General features: G+C 46.1%; 1 protein-coding gene across 1 annotated transcript; it reads right to left on the minus strand.

The window, feature by feature from the left end:
• Positions 1-715: 715 nt before the first annotated feature.
• Positions 716-11,256, minus strand: RFC5 (replication factor C subunit 5). The gene is made up of 11 exons (XM_016201619.2): positions 11,081-11,256; positions 9,486-9,550; positions 9,092-9,228; positions 7,862-7,941; positions 6,905-6,978; positions 5,634-5,793; positions 4,860-4,941; positions 4,311-4,440; positions 3,679-3,756; positions 2,590-2,644; positions 716-1,600 (listed from the first exon to the last, which is right to left on the minus strand). Exons 1-11 carry the CDS (start codon positions 11,143-11,145, stop codon positions 1,504-1,506), a joined length of 1,023 nt encoding a protein of 340 aa, XP_016057105.1. The 5' UTR covers positions 11,146-11,256; the 3' UTR covers positions 716-1,503.
• Positions 11,257-15,005: the final 3,749 nt, after the last annotated feature.

The following is a 15,005-nucleotide window of genomic DNA, read 5'->3' on the forward strand; positions in this document are numbered from 1 at the left end:
TCACCTCATTGGACTAGTGAGCCAGTTTCAGCTCTACCCCTAAACAAATATAGCTCCTTAAAAGTACTGTTCTTCAGTGACGTATAGTTATCTAATCAAGACACCTCATTCAAACAGAATCTGCCTTTGGAAAGTTTAATATATTTTAAATTATTTTAAAAGAAGTGCAACATCCTATCCTTTGGCTTTCTTACTAGGTGCTTTATGGAGGCCAGTGTAACATAAAACGTGTTGAAAAGGGGAGGAATCTCTCCTGTACTGCCTTTGTTGCTGAAGAAAGACATTTCTTTTCAAGATGACTTTCATTGAAGGAAAAAGTTAAAAGCTTTTGGTTCTCCGTTTCATTTTTTCCATTAAGAAAAAAAAATCACCTTTAAAACAAGTGAGTACAACAGGATAGGTGGGAATGGATTGGGCAGGTTTTTAACTTTGTGGTTATCTTGAAGAATCACGAATAGTGTAATCCGGGAGGCTCTGGGTGGCTTCCTGGAGGCCCCACTTAGCCATTAGCTTCAAACTTTGCAGGTGTCCTTGGGGAGCGAGCCCCACGTGAATGACGGAAAAACCAACTTCTCCCTTTTGATAGTGTCAGAATTTGACACTTTTACAAAGAACAGCCTCCAAAGTTGATTCTGTGGTGTCAGAGGTGAAGGTTTCATACAGATGCAAGGTGAATAAATCACAGTGTCTTTATAACTAAGGAAAGGAGAGTCACTTGTAACAACCAACAAGAAAGATGCTTTATTTTAAACACAGCACAACTGCTATAAGGTAAACTGCTACATCCGTACACAGGCCCCAATCCTTCCAGCAGTGGCAGGGTTAGTCAGGCTTAATCTCCTGTGCCCTCCCTGCATTAAATCTGTGTTGTATAACCTCTGACCCCTAATGGCTTAATGGAAAGTTTTCTCTACTGTCCACCCACAATTAGGAGCCTGCTAGGAAATCCTCTACTTCAAGAGGAGAAATAAAAAGACCAGTTTTTAAAGTAAGACAAATGAGTCTGTTGTATGAGTATAATAGTTTGGGCCAGATATCTGTTAACATCTACTCTGAAAGTAGCTACACAGACAGTGTCATGGATTACACGTGGTTTGGGAGATGCTGTTTATCTGGAGTTGGAAGGCCTGGGGGCCATAGACTTGAAAGCCTTACAGTCCAAAGTTAAAGGGTAGGCTGACTTCCTGTCACGCAGCAACTAAAGGGTAAAAGCCTTACGGTTGAAATAAAGGTGTTTGCTTTTTTCTCCCTGTAAAACACAGTGGGCAGTCAGTAAGACAGTTGTAGATAAAATTGTTTTGTACATCTCTGCTCCAAACAGCCACAAACATGGTACTTTTGTTACGTCTTCCCACCCATGCCTGGAACAACAATTTTCCAAGAGTGGGGGTGATAATGGCTTTATCCCCTGACCCTGGGCAGCAGTTTGTCCCATAACCAAGTCCTCTGTTCTCTAGCCACTGCTGGGCCTGAGAATTGCAGTAAATGGTCCTCAGCCAGCATCTAGGCCTCTGAGACAATCAGGTCTCTGGTGACTTGAAAAGCTGCAATGAGGGAACTCAGCTGAATCTTCTCATTGGTGCCAACAGAAAGTCTGTACCTAAGTGGAATCAAAAGGTAATGGTAAGAGTAGAGAACATCAGACAGCAACCCTTTGACAAGAGAACAAGAGATCAAAGACTGCACATCTGAAGGGGAGGCCAGCAGGCAAAAATTTATCCTGGACGTCAATCTTGTATGCTCCCCTAACGTTTTCTTCTCTGTCCTAAACACTCATAATTTTTTCCTCACCAATTTGAAGGAAAAATGAAGTCTAAATTGTTCGCAGTGTTCTGAACTCAATTTTGTTCTAGCTCTATAAAGATATGCAGAATTTACATGGCTAAGGATGATTTCTTCCCCTACAGAATGCACTGAGGAATTCTAGTGATGATGTCCTTCCTCTCAGCTCACTGAGGTTTGGCTGGTAACACTGTAGAGGTTCTGTGCAGCCAGTACAGCACGGCACTGCCATTTCTTCCACCTTTTATGTGATTAAGTCATTGAAGGCAAAACCATGACATTCACAGTGTGGTGATAAGAAGTCACCTAATTTGTGCACCCGAAAGCCAATGAGGGCCAATTAGAGCTGGCCTATGTTGACAGTCTTATTTTGAATCCAATGCTTTTGTCTATTTCAATGATAGCCGCCAGCTTCACTGGGGGCTAATAACTTTACTGAGCCAGGCAAAGTGGGAAACTGAGTTGTTCACCTCTCCCCAGTGTACTTGAGTATGTGGAGATGCCTTACAGCTGGACAGCCGACTGCGCCTGCAGACCCGGGGGTCTCACTGCAGCAGGCCTCCCCGACCAGTGTGCACCAAGCCTTTGAGGTCTTTCTCTCAAGTATGCGACTGAGTTAACCCTCTCCTTGAGTTCATTCATGTTCTTCAAATGAGCCTCTCACACCCTTCCCGTTTCATTCATTGGTCCCACCAAAAACCAGATCGCGCTGTATAGGAATGATTTAGACCAAAAATTTGAAACCAAGCAAGTAGAAACAAACCACGACAGGGCAAAAAGGAAAACAACTGGGAAGTAAATACTCACTCAATTTCTGCCATTTTGGTCAATAAATGTATTCGAACTGAAGATGGAAAGTCAACTGGGGGAAAAACAAAATCAAGAGAGGTCTGTCATTCCCTACTGTTTAAAAAAATCCCAGAGAAGTATGAGTTTAAAGATCAGATGGATAATACATTACTTGCAGCCTCAGATCACTGGATGCCACACCTCTAAGGAAGTAAAAACTGGGTGAGTTTTCAGTTTTTGTCCACTCCTGAGTCTTCACAGTAACCCCCCCATTAGATTCCAAAGTGGTAAGAACAGGGAGCCTCCAGCACTGCTCTCAGCAGCTGGGTAGCTCTGTAAGTTAATGTAAAAGCTGTTTTCACTTGCTGTCCCAGTTTTAAAAACAAGCAAACTATTGATTTTTAAGTCAGTTTATGCTCAGCTTCCACAAAGTACAGAGCTGGGCCTGAGCCAACCGTGTTCTTGGACAGAAGGTTACGTGCCAGCCAGCCGGGAAGAGGCCTGTAAGGGCGCCGGCAGGAGCAGCGTTCACCGGCCCGCTGTCTGCAGTTGGCTGTTGTGGGGGAAGAGCTGCTCCAGAGGCTGCACGACAGATCACCTGGAAAGCTCGAAAACCTACCGATCCTGGTTCTCCCCCAGAAGGCCAACTGCATTGGTTTGGGGGTGATTCCTATGTGCTGCCATGGTTGAGAGCCAGGTCTCTGTATAGAAAATAGAACCTAGTGTGGAACTTGAGGTGGTTCAGTTAAGACTGCTGCAGTTTACATGAAGCTAGGGCTTCCTTCTCCCTCTCCTTTTGGGCAAAATAACCTTTTAGAAACGTGAACTGAAACACTCCTTGTTGCTATAAAATACAAACCCTCAGAGGAAGTTCAGTTAGCCTTCAGGGCTTTCTTCCCACTCTCTCCCAGCAGTTCTAGGGGTTCAAAGAGTATTTTTGGAATGAAGTCAAATAACAAAACTAAAAATGAGGAGTTAGGGTTATACGTCTTCATTCCCGTTTCTCTGCTTCAAAAACGAAGCCTCAGGTTCCCTCTCTGATCACCCTTAACTGCAGAGCACGCCACACTTTCCATAGCTGCTAAACCGAGGAATAGTGCAAGTTACCTCTGTGCACAAACAAGTGTATCTCTGTCAGGATATCGTGTAGTGCAAGCCCCTTCAGAGTTTTCAGCTCCATGATACCTAGAGAGGAGCAGTTAAGGCCAAGGGGAAAAGTTCTAGAACAAACGCGCTGCAGAGACTTTTGAATCAGAGCACTGGTGCGTGGCTTTAGAAAGTAGGGTTTCTAATCTCAGCATAGCTGTTTCTATCTGCAACTGTACATGTTGAACCCCGATTCTTATTTTTCTTGCTTTTATCTTCAATAAGGGCTTTCTAGAAGATAGAGCATTCCCCAGGAGGCTTCATATCACTACACCTAGCTTTTTATGTCACAGCAAAACAAGAGAACAGGGACTACCTGAAAATTATTGCATCTCCCAACCCAAGGTGCATCTCTCCTATCTGGGAATAAAGTGGCTTCCAGCTGTACCCAGGTCAGTGCCCTTCAGGAAGAATCGGGCACTAAAGACAAGTAGCCACTCCACCCACAGCCATCTTATTCCTCTGACAAGGTGACCAGAGTCACACACAGCTAACCGTCTTGCCAGGAGCGTGGAGGTGCTGCTGTAACTCCTGGGGGCGAGTTCAGGCCTTGGGCACTTAAAGCGCTGTTGGCAGCACACAAGAAAGGATACTTCTGTAGGCTGTGGTGAAGTCTTGATTCAGCATCCAGTCCAGAATGTTGGCGATGTCTGACTTGAGTGGGTGGCCTGTGCAGGTGTAGACAGTCTCCTCTGTCACCTTCCCGAAGGCCATATTGGTACTCTGCAGACAGGGACAGAAATCACGGTGGCTGTCACAGCAGCCGCCAAGCTGCAGGCAGGTCAGAAGGAAACTGCTGAGGCAGCGATGCAGGGGACAGCAACATTACAAGGGCACAGGAGAGCTGGAACCTGCATTTATTTCCACTGGTAAGGGTTGGCCTCTCCCGAGGACGAGGACGCTGCTGGTCGGCTATGTTATAGCTGCAGAATCCTTCCCTTTCTTTGCCTTGTTTGCAACAAACTATTCTTTCAATTAATCAAAACACGAAGGGGTGGGGAGATCTCCGACACATTAAAAGATTAAGACCTTAACCAGTTCTAGATTCCTGAATTTACAGATTGGTCCTACTGTTGCTTATGTATTTCTTGCAAAACTATTCCAAAGCAACGACTTGAGATTTGCTACGAGTAGCACTGTACCTGCAGAATGTTCAGAGCCCGTCGCATATCTCCACTGGAAAGAGTTACAAGGGCTTTCATCCCATCTTCACTTATGTCAACTCTGAAAGGAAACAGGCAGAAGCGGTGAGAGCCGCTGGGAGCCCACGCGTTCACAGGGGAACAAGGCCTGCACTGAGTAAGGCTTCGAAACAGTGAAAGCAAAAGGACCCGCGGTTACTGCTCTCCCGCTCCCTGGGACCTAGAATTCACTCTGGCGCCGAGGGATGATGGCTTTGCATCAGCAGTCCCAGCCCGAAGGCTAGAAAGACCCTTATTGAGAACCGGGAATTGCTCTGTTGAGCAACTGGCTTTGAATTATGCGCTCTGGGGAGGAAAGGGCACTGGCGAGCTGTGTGATCCCAGGGTCCAAGCACCTTTCAAAGCAGCAGTTCAGGTTGGTTACTTGCTCGGCATCTGATTACACAGAATGTATTATCTCAGTACCTTCCCTTCTAGTCGAAAAAGGCGAGAGGCGCCTTAGCAGAAGGCACTTGGCAGCATGCAGTTTCCAGTGACACAGGAGGAAACTGGGACGGGTTCCAGGGGACAAGGCCGCAATCACGAGAGCCACCAAATGACTTTTCTGAAGAATGTCCGTGACACACCAGAGAAGATAGCAGCAGCTAAGAGCCCCTGGTGCTAGGTGCTCCGCTAAGTCGCTTACAAAATCACCTTTAAATGTCATCCCAGAGTCCTACTTACACACGCTCGGGCCCTGGGACCCACACCTTTCCTGCTTTTCAATGTACGTACTTCTCTTCCTCTGCGACGTGTTCCAGGCGTGGGACCATGAGTTCAGGAGTCAGGGGACCGAATCGGAACCTTGTACACCGGGACTGCAAGGCGGGGATGATCTTTGACAGGTAGTTACAGATGAGGCAGAATCTGGTATTTTCAGTAAACTTCTCAATCACTGGCAAGGGAAAAGAAAACTGCCTCATGTCCATTCGGATTCTTCAAAGGACCCAGAAATCCTGAACTTTTCTATGGTCGCCTGAATGGTACAGGGAACAGTGTAACAAGAATTCAAGGGTGCAAACAAGTGGGGGTGCTGCTCTAACGAGAGGGTGTCACTGCGGTGGTCAGGGCTGGAAATCGCCCGTTCTCTTCCCAAAACCTGACCATCATGTCCCCTCCATGGAATTTTATAAAATGCTTTTGTTTAAGATTCACCGGGATCCCTGCGCTCTTGCCATTCCATCCCATTAAGATATGAAATCCAGGGTTCCTGCCCTTTTGATAAAATTCTACTTGGCAGAGAATTACTCAAATCCAGAGACGCTCATGACACCAGCTTCATCCCGCAGGCACCCAGTGTTTCTGCACAGGGATCTGCCAGGACTGACAGTCACTCTGCAGAGCCAGATGCCAAGGGAAAGGCTGCCAGAGCTTCTAGGACCAGAAGCTATTCTGCCTCCCTCCTCCTCCTCAGCCCTGGCCACAAGCCACGCCTTCTCCCCAGAGCTCCTAGAGATGATCCTTTCTGAGCTGCAGCCTCAGAATCTTGAGATTATGAATGTCCCTTCTAAGAACCAATGGCCCCTTAACACAGACAAACCACAGGATGCTCTCCCTTTCCTGCCAAATCACTTATGTGGCAAGGAGTGAAGTAATGTCACTTTCTGAGTGACTAAATGTCTGGAATTTTCCTGGCTAGTCTGTATCTAAGGGTACCAACAGCAGAAAGGTCCCTCCAGCAGTTCAGGAATGAAAGACTTTCTATAACCTTCCATCAGATGATACAAAATTCCCAATCCTGGAACTGAAGCCAGCTGAGAAGGGGAACAAAACACCAGGAGTCCTAAAAGGGCTTTTGTCTTTAAGCTGCTGAAAGGGGAAATCCCTGAAAGGAGGCATTTTGTCTAGATCATCAGGTGGGATACATGGAGAAAGGTATATGGAGATTTCTCTGGGCCGGAAACGAATGAAAATTGAAATAAGGCATGTCACATCTCATGTCCAAATTTCCCGATTCTCCTTCGGATGCGCTCGTCAGCCAGCACCCTGTACTTAATAGCTCTCACCTCTCCTCAAGGCGTTCTGGGCATCCTGAGTCATGGCATCGGCTTCATCCAGGATCACCAGCTTAAAGCCTTTCCTAGGAAAACAAATGGCACCGTCTAAAGACTTCTTCCATCTCACTTCAGCTTCCAGGCCCAAACCTACATCTTTATATTTGTGCCTCGGGCTCTGTTTCAGAGTCCATTTCTCCTGGAACTCTGACCACAGCAGACATCTGTGGTCACACAGAGGAAATGCCCCCAGCACTCCTTCAGCTCTTAAACGGAACTGAGGTGTAACTTCTGGCACCTTCATCTTTCTTCCACACAGTATCCTATTACTTGAGTGCTGTTTTTTTCCATCCACTACCTTCACTCACGGCTGTCTCTTTATCTGTTTTTTTTTTTAATATCTTTATTGATTTCAGAGAGAGGATGGGAGAGGGAGACAGAGATAGAAACATCAATGATGAGAGAGTCATTGATCGGCTGTCTCTTGCATGCCCTCGACTAGGGAGAGAGCCCGCAACCCGGGCATGTGCCCTGACCGGGAATCGAACTGCAATCTCCTGGATCCTAGGTCGACGCTCAACCACTGGGCAATGCCAGCCAGGCTCTTTTTGTCTTCTTTTTAAACCACCATCCTGGTTATCCATCCTGATCTCAGTTCATTTTTGTCTAAATTCAAACTAGCTCACCCAGGCTTAGGATGTAATCGGTCCTCAGTTAACTAATAAAATGAAGTTAATGCTTCCCCCAAGAACTCGCTAATACAGACTTAGATAACATTTTATTTCAATATTAGCATTTCAACATTTTTTTACCACCATCCCCGCACTTTCTCTCTTTTTCATGGCTGCTTTTGACAAAGTCATTTTTTCCCCCTTTACAAACTGGCAAAGGAGAGGATTCACAAAATTAAGCTCTATGATCTCACTGATCAAAATCTCCAGGGACAGAAATTATGTAGATATTTCTTACTTAAATATTGTCCTTGTGCTAGCAAAGCTCAGGATTGGTCCCCGAACGATATCTATTCCTCGGTCGTCTGAAGCATTCAGCTAAACATGGAACAGAGAAGCCAGAATGAATAAAAAACATGTTGTGTACCATTTACGAATTAAAGTATCTTTTCATCAATCTAACTAAGCAAGCTAGGTCTCCAAGTCTAACAACAGCTAAGAGAGAATCACTATTCAAAAAACAGGATGACATTTGTATTTAAAACTCATAACATCATTACAGTCTGAAAGGCAAAAGACTGATTTTCCTCCCCCCTTTTGAGGACAATCACTGACATCCTCTGGAGGAATCACTAATTGGCCTGGTCTCAGTGAACAGCACCTCTGACGAGCAGAAGGATGCTAATTTTAGCTACCACAACCCAGAGCAACCCAGAAGTTACCAAGTTTTAATACATTGAGGTAAGAACGTGTGGGAGCAAGGTTCTAATGTCTCGAACAAAAGAATGTTTTCTTGCAATCAACAATATTTACAATTTTGTAATCTAAGTGTATTAGTGGAATCCCAGCAGTAAACAGATGGCGTACTCAAATTCAGTACTTTGAAGAGAATTACATGAAGAAATATTTTAAAAGGTGTTGGTGGAGTGTGGGGAAACCACAAGGGCAACGCAATACCTCAGGGACTACTGGGGCCCATTACCACCCCCAAGTCTTAAAGAGTTAGTAGGGGAGGGACAGCACCACCTGAAGGCAGTGTGATGTGCCCAGTGGATGGGGATGTTGTCAGCCTGTGGTGGCCCCCAGGGAAGGACCCAGCATCACTCTCCAGCCCCACCCCACTCTTGCCTGGGCCCCTATTGGCCAACCCCAACCAGGAGCCAGAGGACAAGGGAGCTTGCAGTAAATACAGCTCAGCCTTCCAGGGCAAGAACCTGCTGCAGCAACATGGAGAAGCCATCTGGAGGGGCACATGGAGACAGCCAGCAACTGCGTGACCACTCACTGAGTGACCACTGAGTGTTCGGATACAAGTTGGCAACTGCAAAGAAAAACAGCCCTACAACTGCCTTCTAGCCAATGCCAATCCAGACCAAAATATCAATTATAGGAAAAAGTGAATGGAAATACCTTATTTTATGTCTGCTGCTCTCCCAACCACCAGCAGGACTACTTGTAAACTAAAACAAAAGCTAACAGAACTAAAAAAGACTGGAGTACTTAGTCAGGTAAGAATAATCCTATTTACCTCCAAGACCATGGAGCCAAATTCTTTATCTTTGTACAGCTGTTTAGCACAGGCTAGGATGGTGGATGTCTTTCCTGTCCCCGGAGGACCATAGAGAAGCAGGTGTGGCAATCGGTCTTCACTGATAAATTTTTGAACTGAGGATTAGGAAGAGACACCATCAGTTTCTGACAGTTGCCTCATTCACTGTGGGCCCTTGAGTTGGGCAGAATGCACCGCAACCCCATGTTTAACTCAGAGGCAGGAATAAAAAATCTGAAGGACCCGACTCTTACAGCAACATCCCATAAAGCTCAGTCAGAATCTTTAAACTTACTACTCAGCAGAGACAACACCACCAAGAAAGTTACACGGGTCCTTCACCTAGAACAGCAACGGGCAGATGGATGCTTACTGGTATTCAAAATGTCCTGATGAGAAATGAGATCATTCAGTGTCTGTGGCCGGTATTTTTCCACCCTGAAATACAATTTAGCATGGATTACACCACATAGAAATGCAAGAACAACTTGTTATGTGCAAAAGAATCCTTTTATACCCTAACTAAAAGAGGAAGAGAAACAGAACCCTTTACATTTGAATAACAGACCAGTGGTTCTCAACCAGGGAGGTTGTGTCCCCCAGGGAACATTTGGAGACATTTTCATTTGTCACAGTTGGGCGGAGGTTGCTGCTGCATCTAGTGGGTAGGTACCAGGGATGTTGCTAAAGATCCTATAATGCAAAGGACAACCCCCATACCCTCCCCCCCATCAAGTATCTGGCCCAAAATGTCAATAATGCCGAGGCTGATAATCTCTCATTTCACCTTTCCAGCTTTCTGCCTATAATCTCAACCTGGATGGGCACCTATTATTTCAAAGTGAATTCAAAATTGAACTCATACCCAAGTATAGAGAAACAGATAAATGGTGATATATCCATACAGTGGAATATTATTCAGCCATAAAAAGAACTGGAGTGTGATACACACTGCAACATGGATGAGCCTTGAAGACATGGTAAGTGAAAAGAAGCGTTACAAAGGCGCACATATTGATTGTATTTATAGGAAATATCCAGAAAAGGCAAATTCATAGAGACGGAAAGTAGATTAGTGGTTGTCAGGGGCAAAGAGGGGGAAATGAGGAGTGATTGCTAGTGGGTATGTGGTTTTTTCCACTTGGGGGTGATAGTTGCACAACATGCTGAGTACACTTAACGGCGCTAAACTGTACACTTTAGAATGCTTATAACTGTAAATTGTATGTCACATGTTTTTACAAGGATAAAAACAAATTGAAGTTATTATTAGACAAGAACTTGGGATTTTTCTGAAATCAAGCCAAATCCCATTGGTCTTTAAATCATGAGGACATAGCTGTGGAAGTAGGCTGGTTAAGAGGACAAGCTCCGAATTCAGACCGTTTGGGTTCAAATCCAAACCTATTTTCTAGTTTTGGACCTTAGGCAAGTCATTTAACCTTTTGGCTGTATTACTCCAATTGTAAAATTGGACTACTAAAGAATACCTACCTCCTAGGCTCTTTGTAAAGATCAAACATCGACTAGGGTGCCTGCTAATCTATCAGAAGGCCATTTAAATAAAAGTTAACTAGAGAGCGTTATCATTATTATCTTAGTTTAGAATTTGACCGATAATCGCATCGAAGATTTTGGCAAGAGCGACGAGGGCACTTTGGCACGGTGGCCAGTGCAATGTCAGGACACGGGGCAAACCCCTGCGCCGCCATCCAGGCGCGAAGGCCGCTTTCCTCTGCGGCAACGGGAATGGCGGGGGTAGCGCCGGCAGGATCTGGCAGAAGCCCTAAGCACCGCGGGGGATTGGGGAGTTAGGGGGTGTCGAGGCGAACATCTGTGGCTCCGCCCCGGACACAGGTCCGGGGGCGCCGGGCCGAGGCCCGGCCTGGACCAGGCCGCTACCCTCGCCGCCCACCGCCTCCCGCAGAGGCCCACCCCCTTCCCCGCGGCAGCCGGGCCTCCTCCTACCAGGGCAGGTTCCTGATCTTGGGCGCCGAGGGCTGCTGCTGCTGCTTGTGCGCCGAGGTTTCCATGGCGGGGTGACGAAGGGGTTCAAGTCCCTCGAAGTCGTCGCGTCCCCGCGGGGTCCGCACAGAGACCAGCGCAGATCCAACCCCGGGACCCTCACACTTAAGAGTTCGCGCGCAAAAGCAACTCTCGCGAGGTTTACCCGCTACTTCCGACTTCCTCTCTAGGCCCCGCCCCCTCGGTGTTGCTAAGGCGCCGTTGCCTGGTTACCGGGAAGCGCTGGCCGTCAGCTTCCCTGGCGCCGCGCGCTCTCCGGTGCTGAGCGCCCGCCTGAGCCCAGGGACGCGGGCAGCGGGGAGAGAGGCGAGGCCGCCCCTGCAACCGCATCATCTTTCACACGTTAAAGTCAGTTCCAGGCATCGCCAAAGTGCAAGCACTCGCCGTTTCAAAGGACACAGAAAGCTGCCAGTGCTAAAAAAAAAAAAAAATCCGGAGGAAAAAACATCCCCAAGGGACAAGGCCAGTTCTGGAACATAGATGTCGCGTGCAAAGAGCCTCGAAAAAAGCTTTCGGCCCCCAGAGCTGTAGGTGAGTATTTCACATAGAAAAGCAACTGCCAACAAACGCAATCGCAGTGTGCCCCAAATCCACGTGCCTCGCCCAACCAAATCTATAGAGGACCAGCCCCCAGAAACAGGTCCAGAGGGGAAGCAGCCCCAACACGCTCCCGGGTAGGTTAATATGTGTAATTGGAAAGGGCCAGATAACAGGCACAGAGGACAGGGTCCCCTATGAAAATAAGAGGGGAATTGCTATCAAAGTTTTGTGCTGTTTTCTGAGAGGAGGGGATTGGGGACCACTCGTGTTTTCTTCTACTTGGCTGGTCTGTGCTTCCCAGCAACGAGTGTCTGTTACAACCTCGGTAAAGTTTTGCCTGTGAGGGTTCATCTTATGTGTTATTTTTTGGGGGGGTGTCCCCGAGGGTGTTTCTGGAAGAGACTGGCCTAGGAATGGGTAGACTAAGTAAAGATCTCCTGAATCAGCCAATGTGAGTGGGCATCATCCCATCCTTTGGGAGCCTGATTAGAACAAAAAGGCAGAGGAAGGGTGAACTTGCTCTTTTTTGAGCTGGGACATCCATCTTCGTCTGCCCCGGGACACCTGTGCTCTTGATTCTCAGGCCTTTGGAATCCGACTAAGCTACACCTCCAGCTTTCCTGGGTCTTCGGCTTGCAGACGGCAGAGCATGGGACTCCGTGGACTCCATAATCATGTGAGCCAATTCCTATTATATAGAATTAAAATATCTATATGAATATATAAAATATTTAAAATAGAAAATATTATATATAATGATATCACTAATATATAACATTATATAATAATAACATTTATTGTATAATATAGAATATAGAAATATATTTTAAAAGATACATAAATATAAGTATAAACACACACACATATTTTAATTTTTCTATTGGTCCTGTTTCTGTGGAGAACCCTGATAAAGTGCCACAACCTGGGCTTATCCAATGGCATGGTAAGAGCCATCTTGCTAAGGGGCCTTCCCATTAGAAACACGATGCCACCACTTCCTAGAACTGGAAGACGCAAACAAGACGGATCAAGTTCTCATAAAACTGTGTGCACCTGCTGTTCCGCTTGCTTGGAACGCAGCATTCTCCTGCGTGACGTATTATGTATTTACGAGGTTATTGTTTGCCTCCGCAGTGCACTGTGAGCTCATTGAGACACTAGGCTCTGACTTACTCACCACTGTCCCCCTGGTGCCTGGAACAGTGCTTGGTTCAATTAATAATTGTTCAGTGAATGAATGGATGAGTGATAATAGCTAATATTCATTAGGCAGTTACTGTAGCCTGACAGTGTCCTAAGTGCTTTACGTTTATTATACCCACTCGATGGTTGTGATAAGCCCAAACTGATAACATTGGCCCCATTTCATAAGTAGCTGCCCATGTTCTGATGAGGTGTCAGGGGCAGAACTGGGTCTTACCAAAACAGTGTGATTCTAGAGCCTAAACTCTTAACCATTACACTACTGTGGTCCTTGGACCAGCAGCCGCAGCAGCGGCATCCCCTGGGGACTTGTTAGAAACGTTAATTATTCTTCCCCCCACCCAAACCCATTGAACTTGAAACTCTGGGGGTGGCCCAGCCATCTGTGTTGTAACAAGCCCTCCAGGGGATTCTGATGTGAACAAATTTGAGAATCACTGCCCTACACTCTACTGCTTCTCAGTCCTTGAGCGCTCCATAACTTCTCTTTCTAAGAAAAAGAACAGCTACTCACATGCATATTCTGAGAAAATGAAGGTGCCCTACTGAATGTCATGTATGTGTGTGTGTAGTTTTGTCTGTGTTTTTGCAATTATTTGAAGGTCTAGTGCTTTGGGCAAGCTATTTAGTATCTCTTTGGACCTCAGTATTGGCACCTGTAAAATGGGGAGAGGGGGAGGGCTGGACGAGAGAGGGATGACATTAAAAGTATCAGGATTTTTAAAAATTCCCATGCCAGAAATCCAGCCAGACCAATTAAATTAGACCTGTAGTGGGGGAAGGACCCAGCATTGGCATCTTAAAAAGCTTCCCAGGTGATTCTAATATTCAGCCAAAGCTGAATTATAGACTGAGCTGATCACAGCAACCCTAGTTCCCTGATTGGCTTTCAAGGTGAGCATGTGACCCAGTTCTGCCCAATGAGATGTAAGGGGGGGCAGCTCTGGGAAACTTTTCTCATTACTTTGCTGATCTTTGCTGTGGGTGATTTTTAGCCTCTCTCCCCAGGGCCAAAAGTCTATCACTTTAAAGAGAAAGAGAGAGAGATGAAGACCAGGGTTGCAAGCTCGCATGACTATAAGTAGCCTGAAAGTTAAGACATGAAGGAAGAGGGTTGGGTGGAAGCTATGCCCTGCCTCAAGGAGGCAGAGTTTATAGATGGAAGGTTTAAGCAGAAAAGGAATGTAACACGGAGATACTGAGCAGCTCACGATCAGCAGGCAGGCTGGAGAACCCAACTTGGAAAATGGGACCGACAGGCCATGGGACTAAAACCATGGTCAACGTCACTCCACGGAACCAACACAGGAAGGAAACCGTTGCTGCTGCTGACCTTTGGATCTTACTACCCCTGCTCCTTAGAATCTGGATGCAGCTTTCACCATTTCTGCTGTGAGAAAGAATTCATCAATTCTCTCCTGTACTGGCTTCTTCCTAACACTGGCGCCCCATGGAAAAGCCTGGGAGACATGTCCAATTGGCCAGGCCTGGGTCACACGCTAGTGAGTACCTGGGATACAGCTTGAGTGATGGGAAACGCAACGCATCTGTTGTGAACTGGAATCAATTCCTGAACATAGGAGAGGGGTTCAGATGCTGGCGGCCAAAGGATCACAAATGTCCACTACACCAGTGTTCAGCCATTCAGGACAGCAGCCAGATGTTGCCAGACCTTCTAATTTTTCCAGAGAAACCAGGAATTTGGGTTTTTATGTGAAATTCCTGGATTTAAATATTAGTAACTAGATTTTTTTAAAAAATTAAGGCCAAACAAAAATAATGTAGGATCACTTTGTGACTTTTGATTTCTCAAAGGACAGATGATCAGGCAAATAATATGATAATTCCTTCTTACCTTCTGCTTTGATTTTAGACCTTCTGGGGGATTAAGGGCAGATCACTCTGGTATCTCCATGTGGATTTGTGACAGGCACAAACTTTTCTTATGTAATCAGAACCAGATTTGGAAATGCTTTCATAAAACATCAGGTCCTGGAGATGGCAGGATCAGAGGTTACCAACAAAATTACCAACAAAAGGCATTTGCTCTTGAAATTGAATTAGGGAAAGGGAGCCCTGGATTTTATCACTCTCAGCTTTGGAACAAACTTGGCTTTGGACACAG

The sequence above is a fragment of the Miniopterus natalensis genome, chromosome 20 (genome assembly GCF_054644295.1).
Source record: "Miniopterus natalensis isolate mMinNat1 chromosome 20, mMinNat1.hap1, whole genome shotgun sequence".
Taxonomy (NCBI): domain Eukaryota; kingdom Metazoa; phylum Chordata; class Mammalia; order Chiroptera; family Miniopteridae; genus Miniopterus; species Miniopterus natalensis.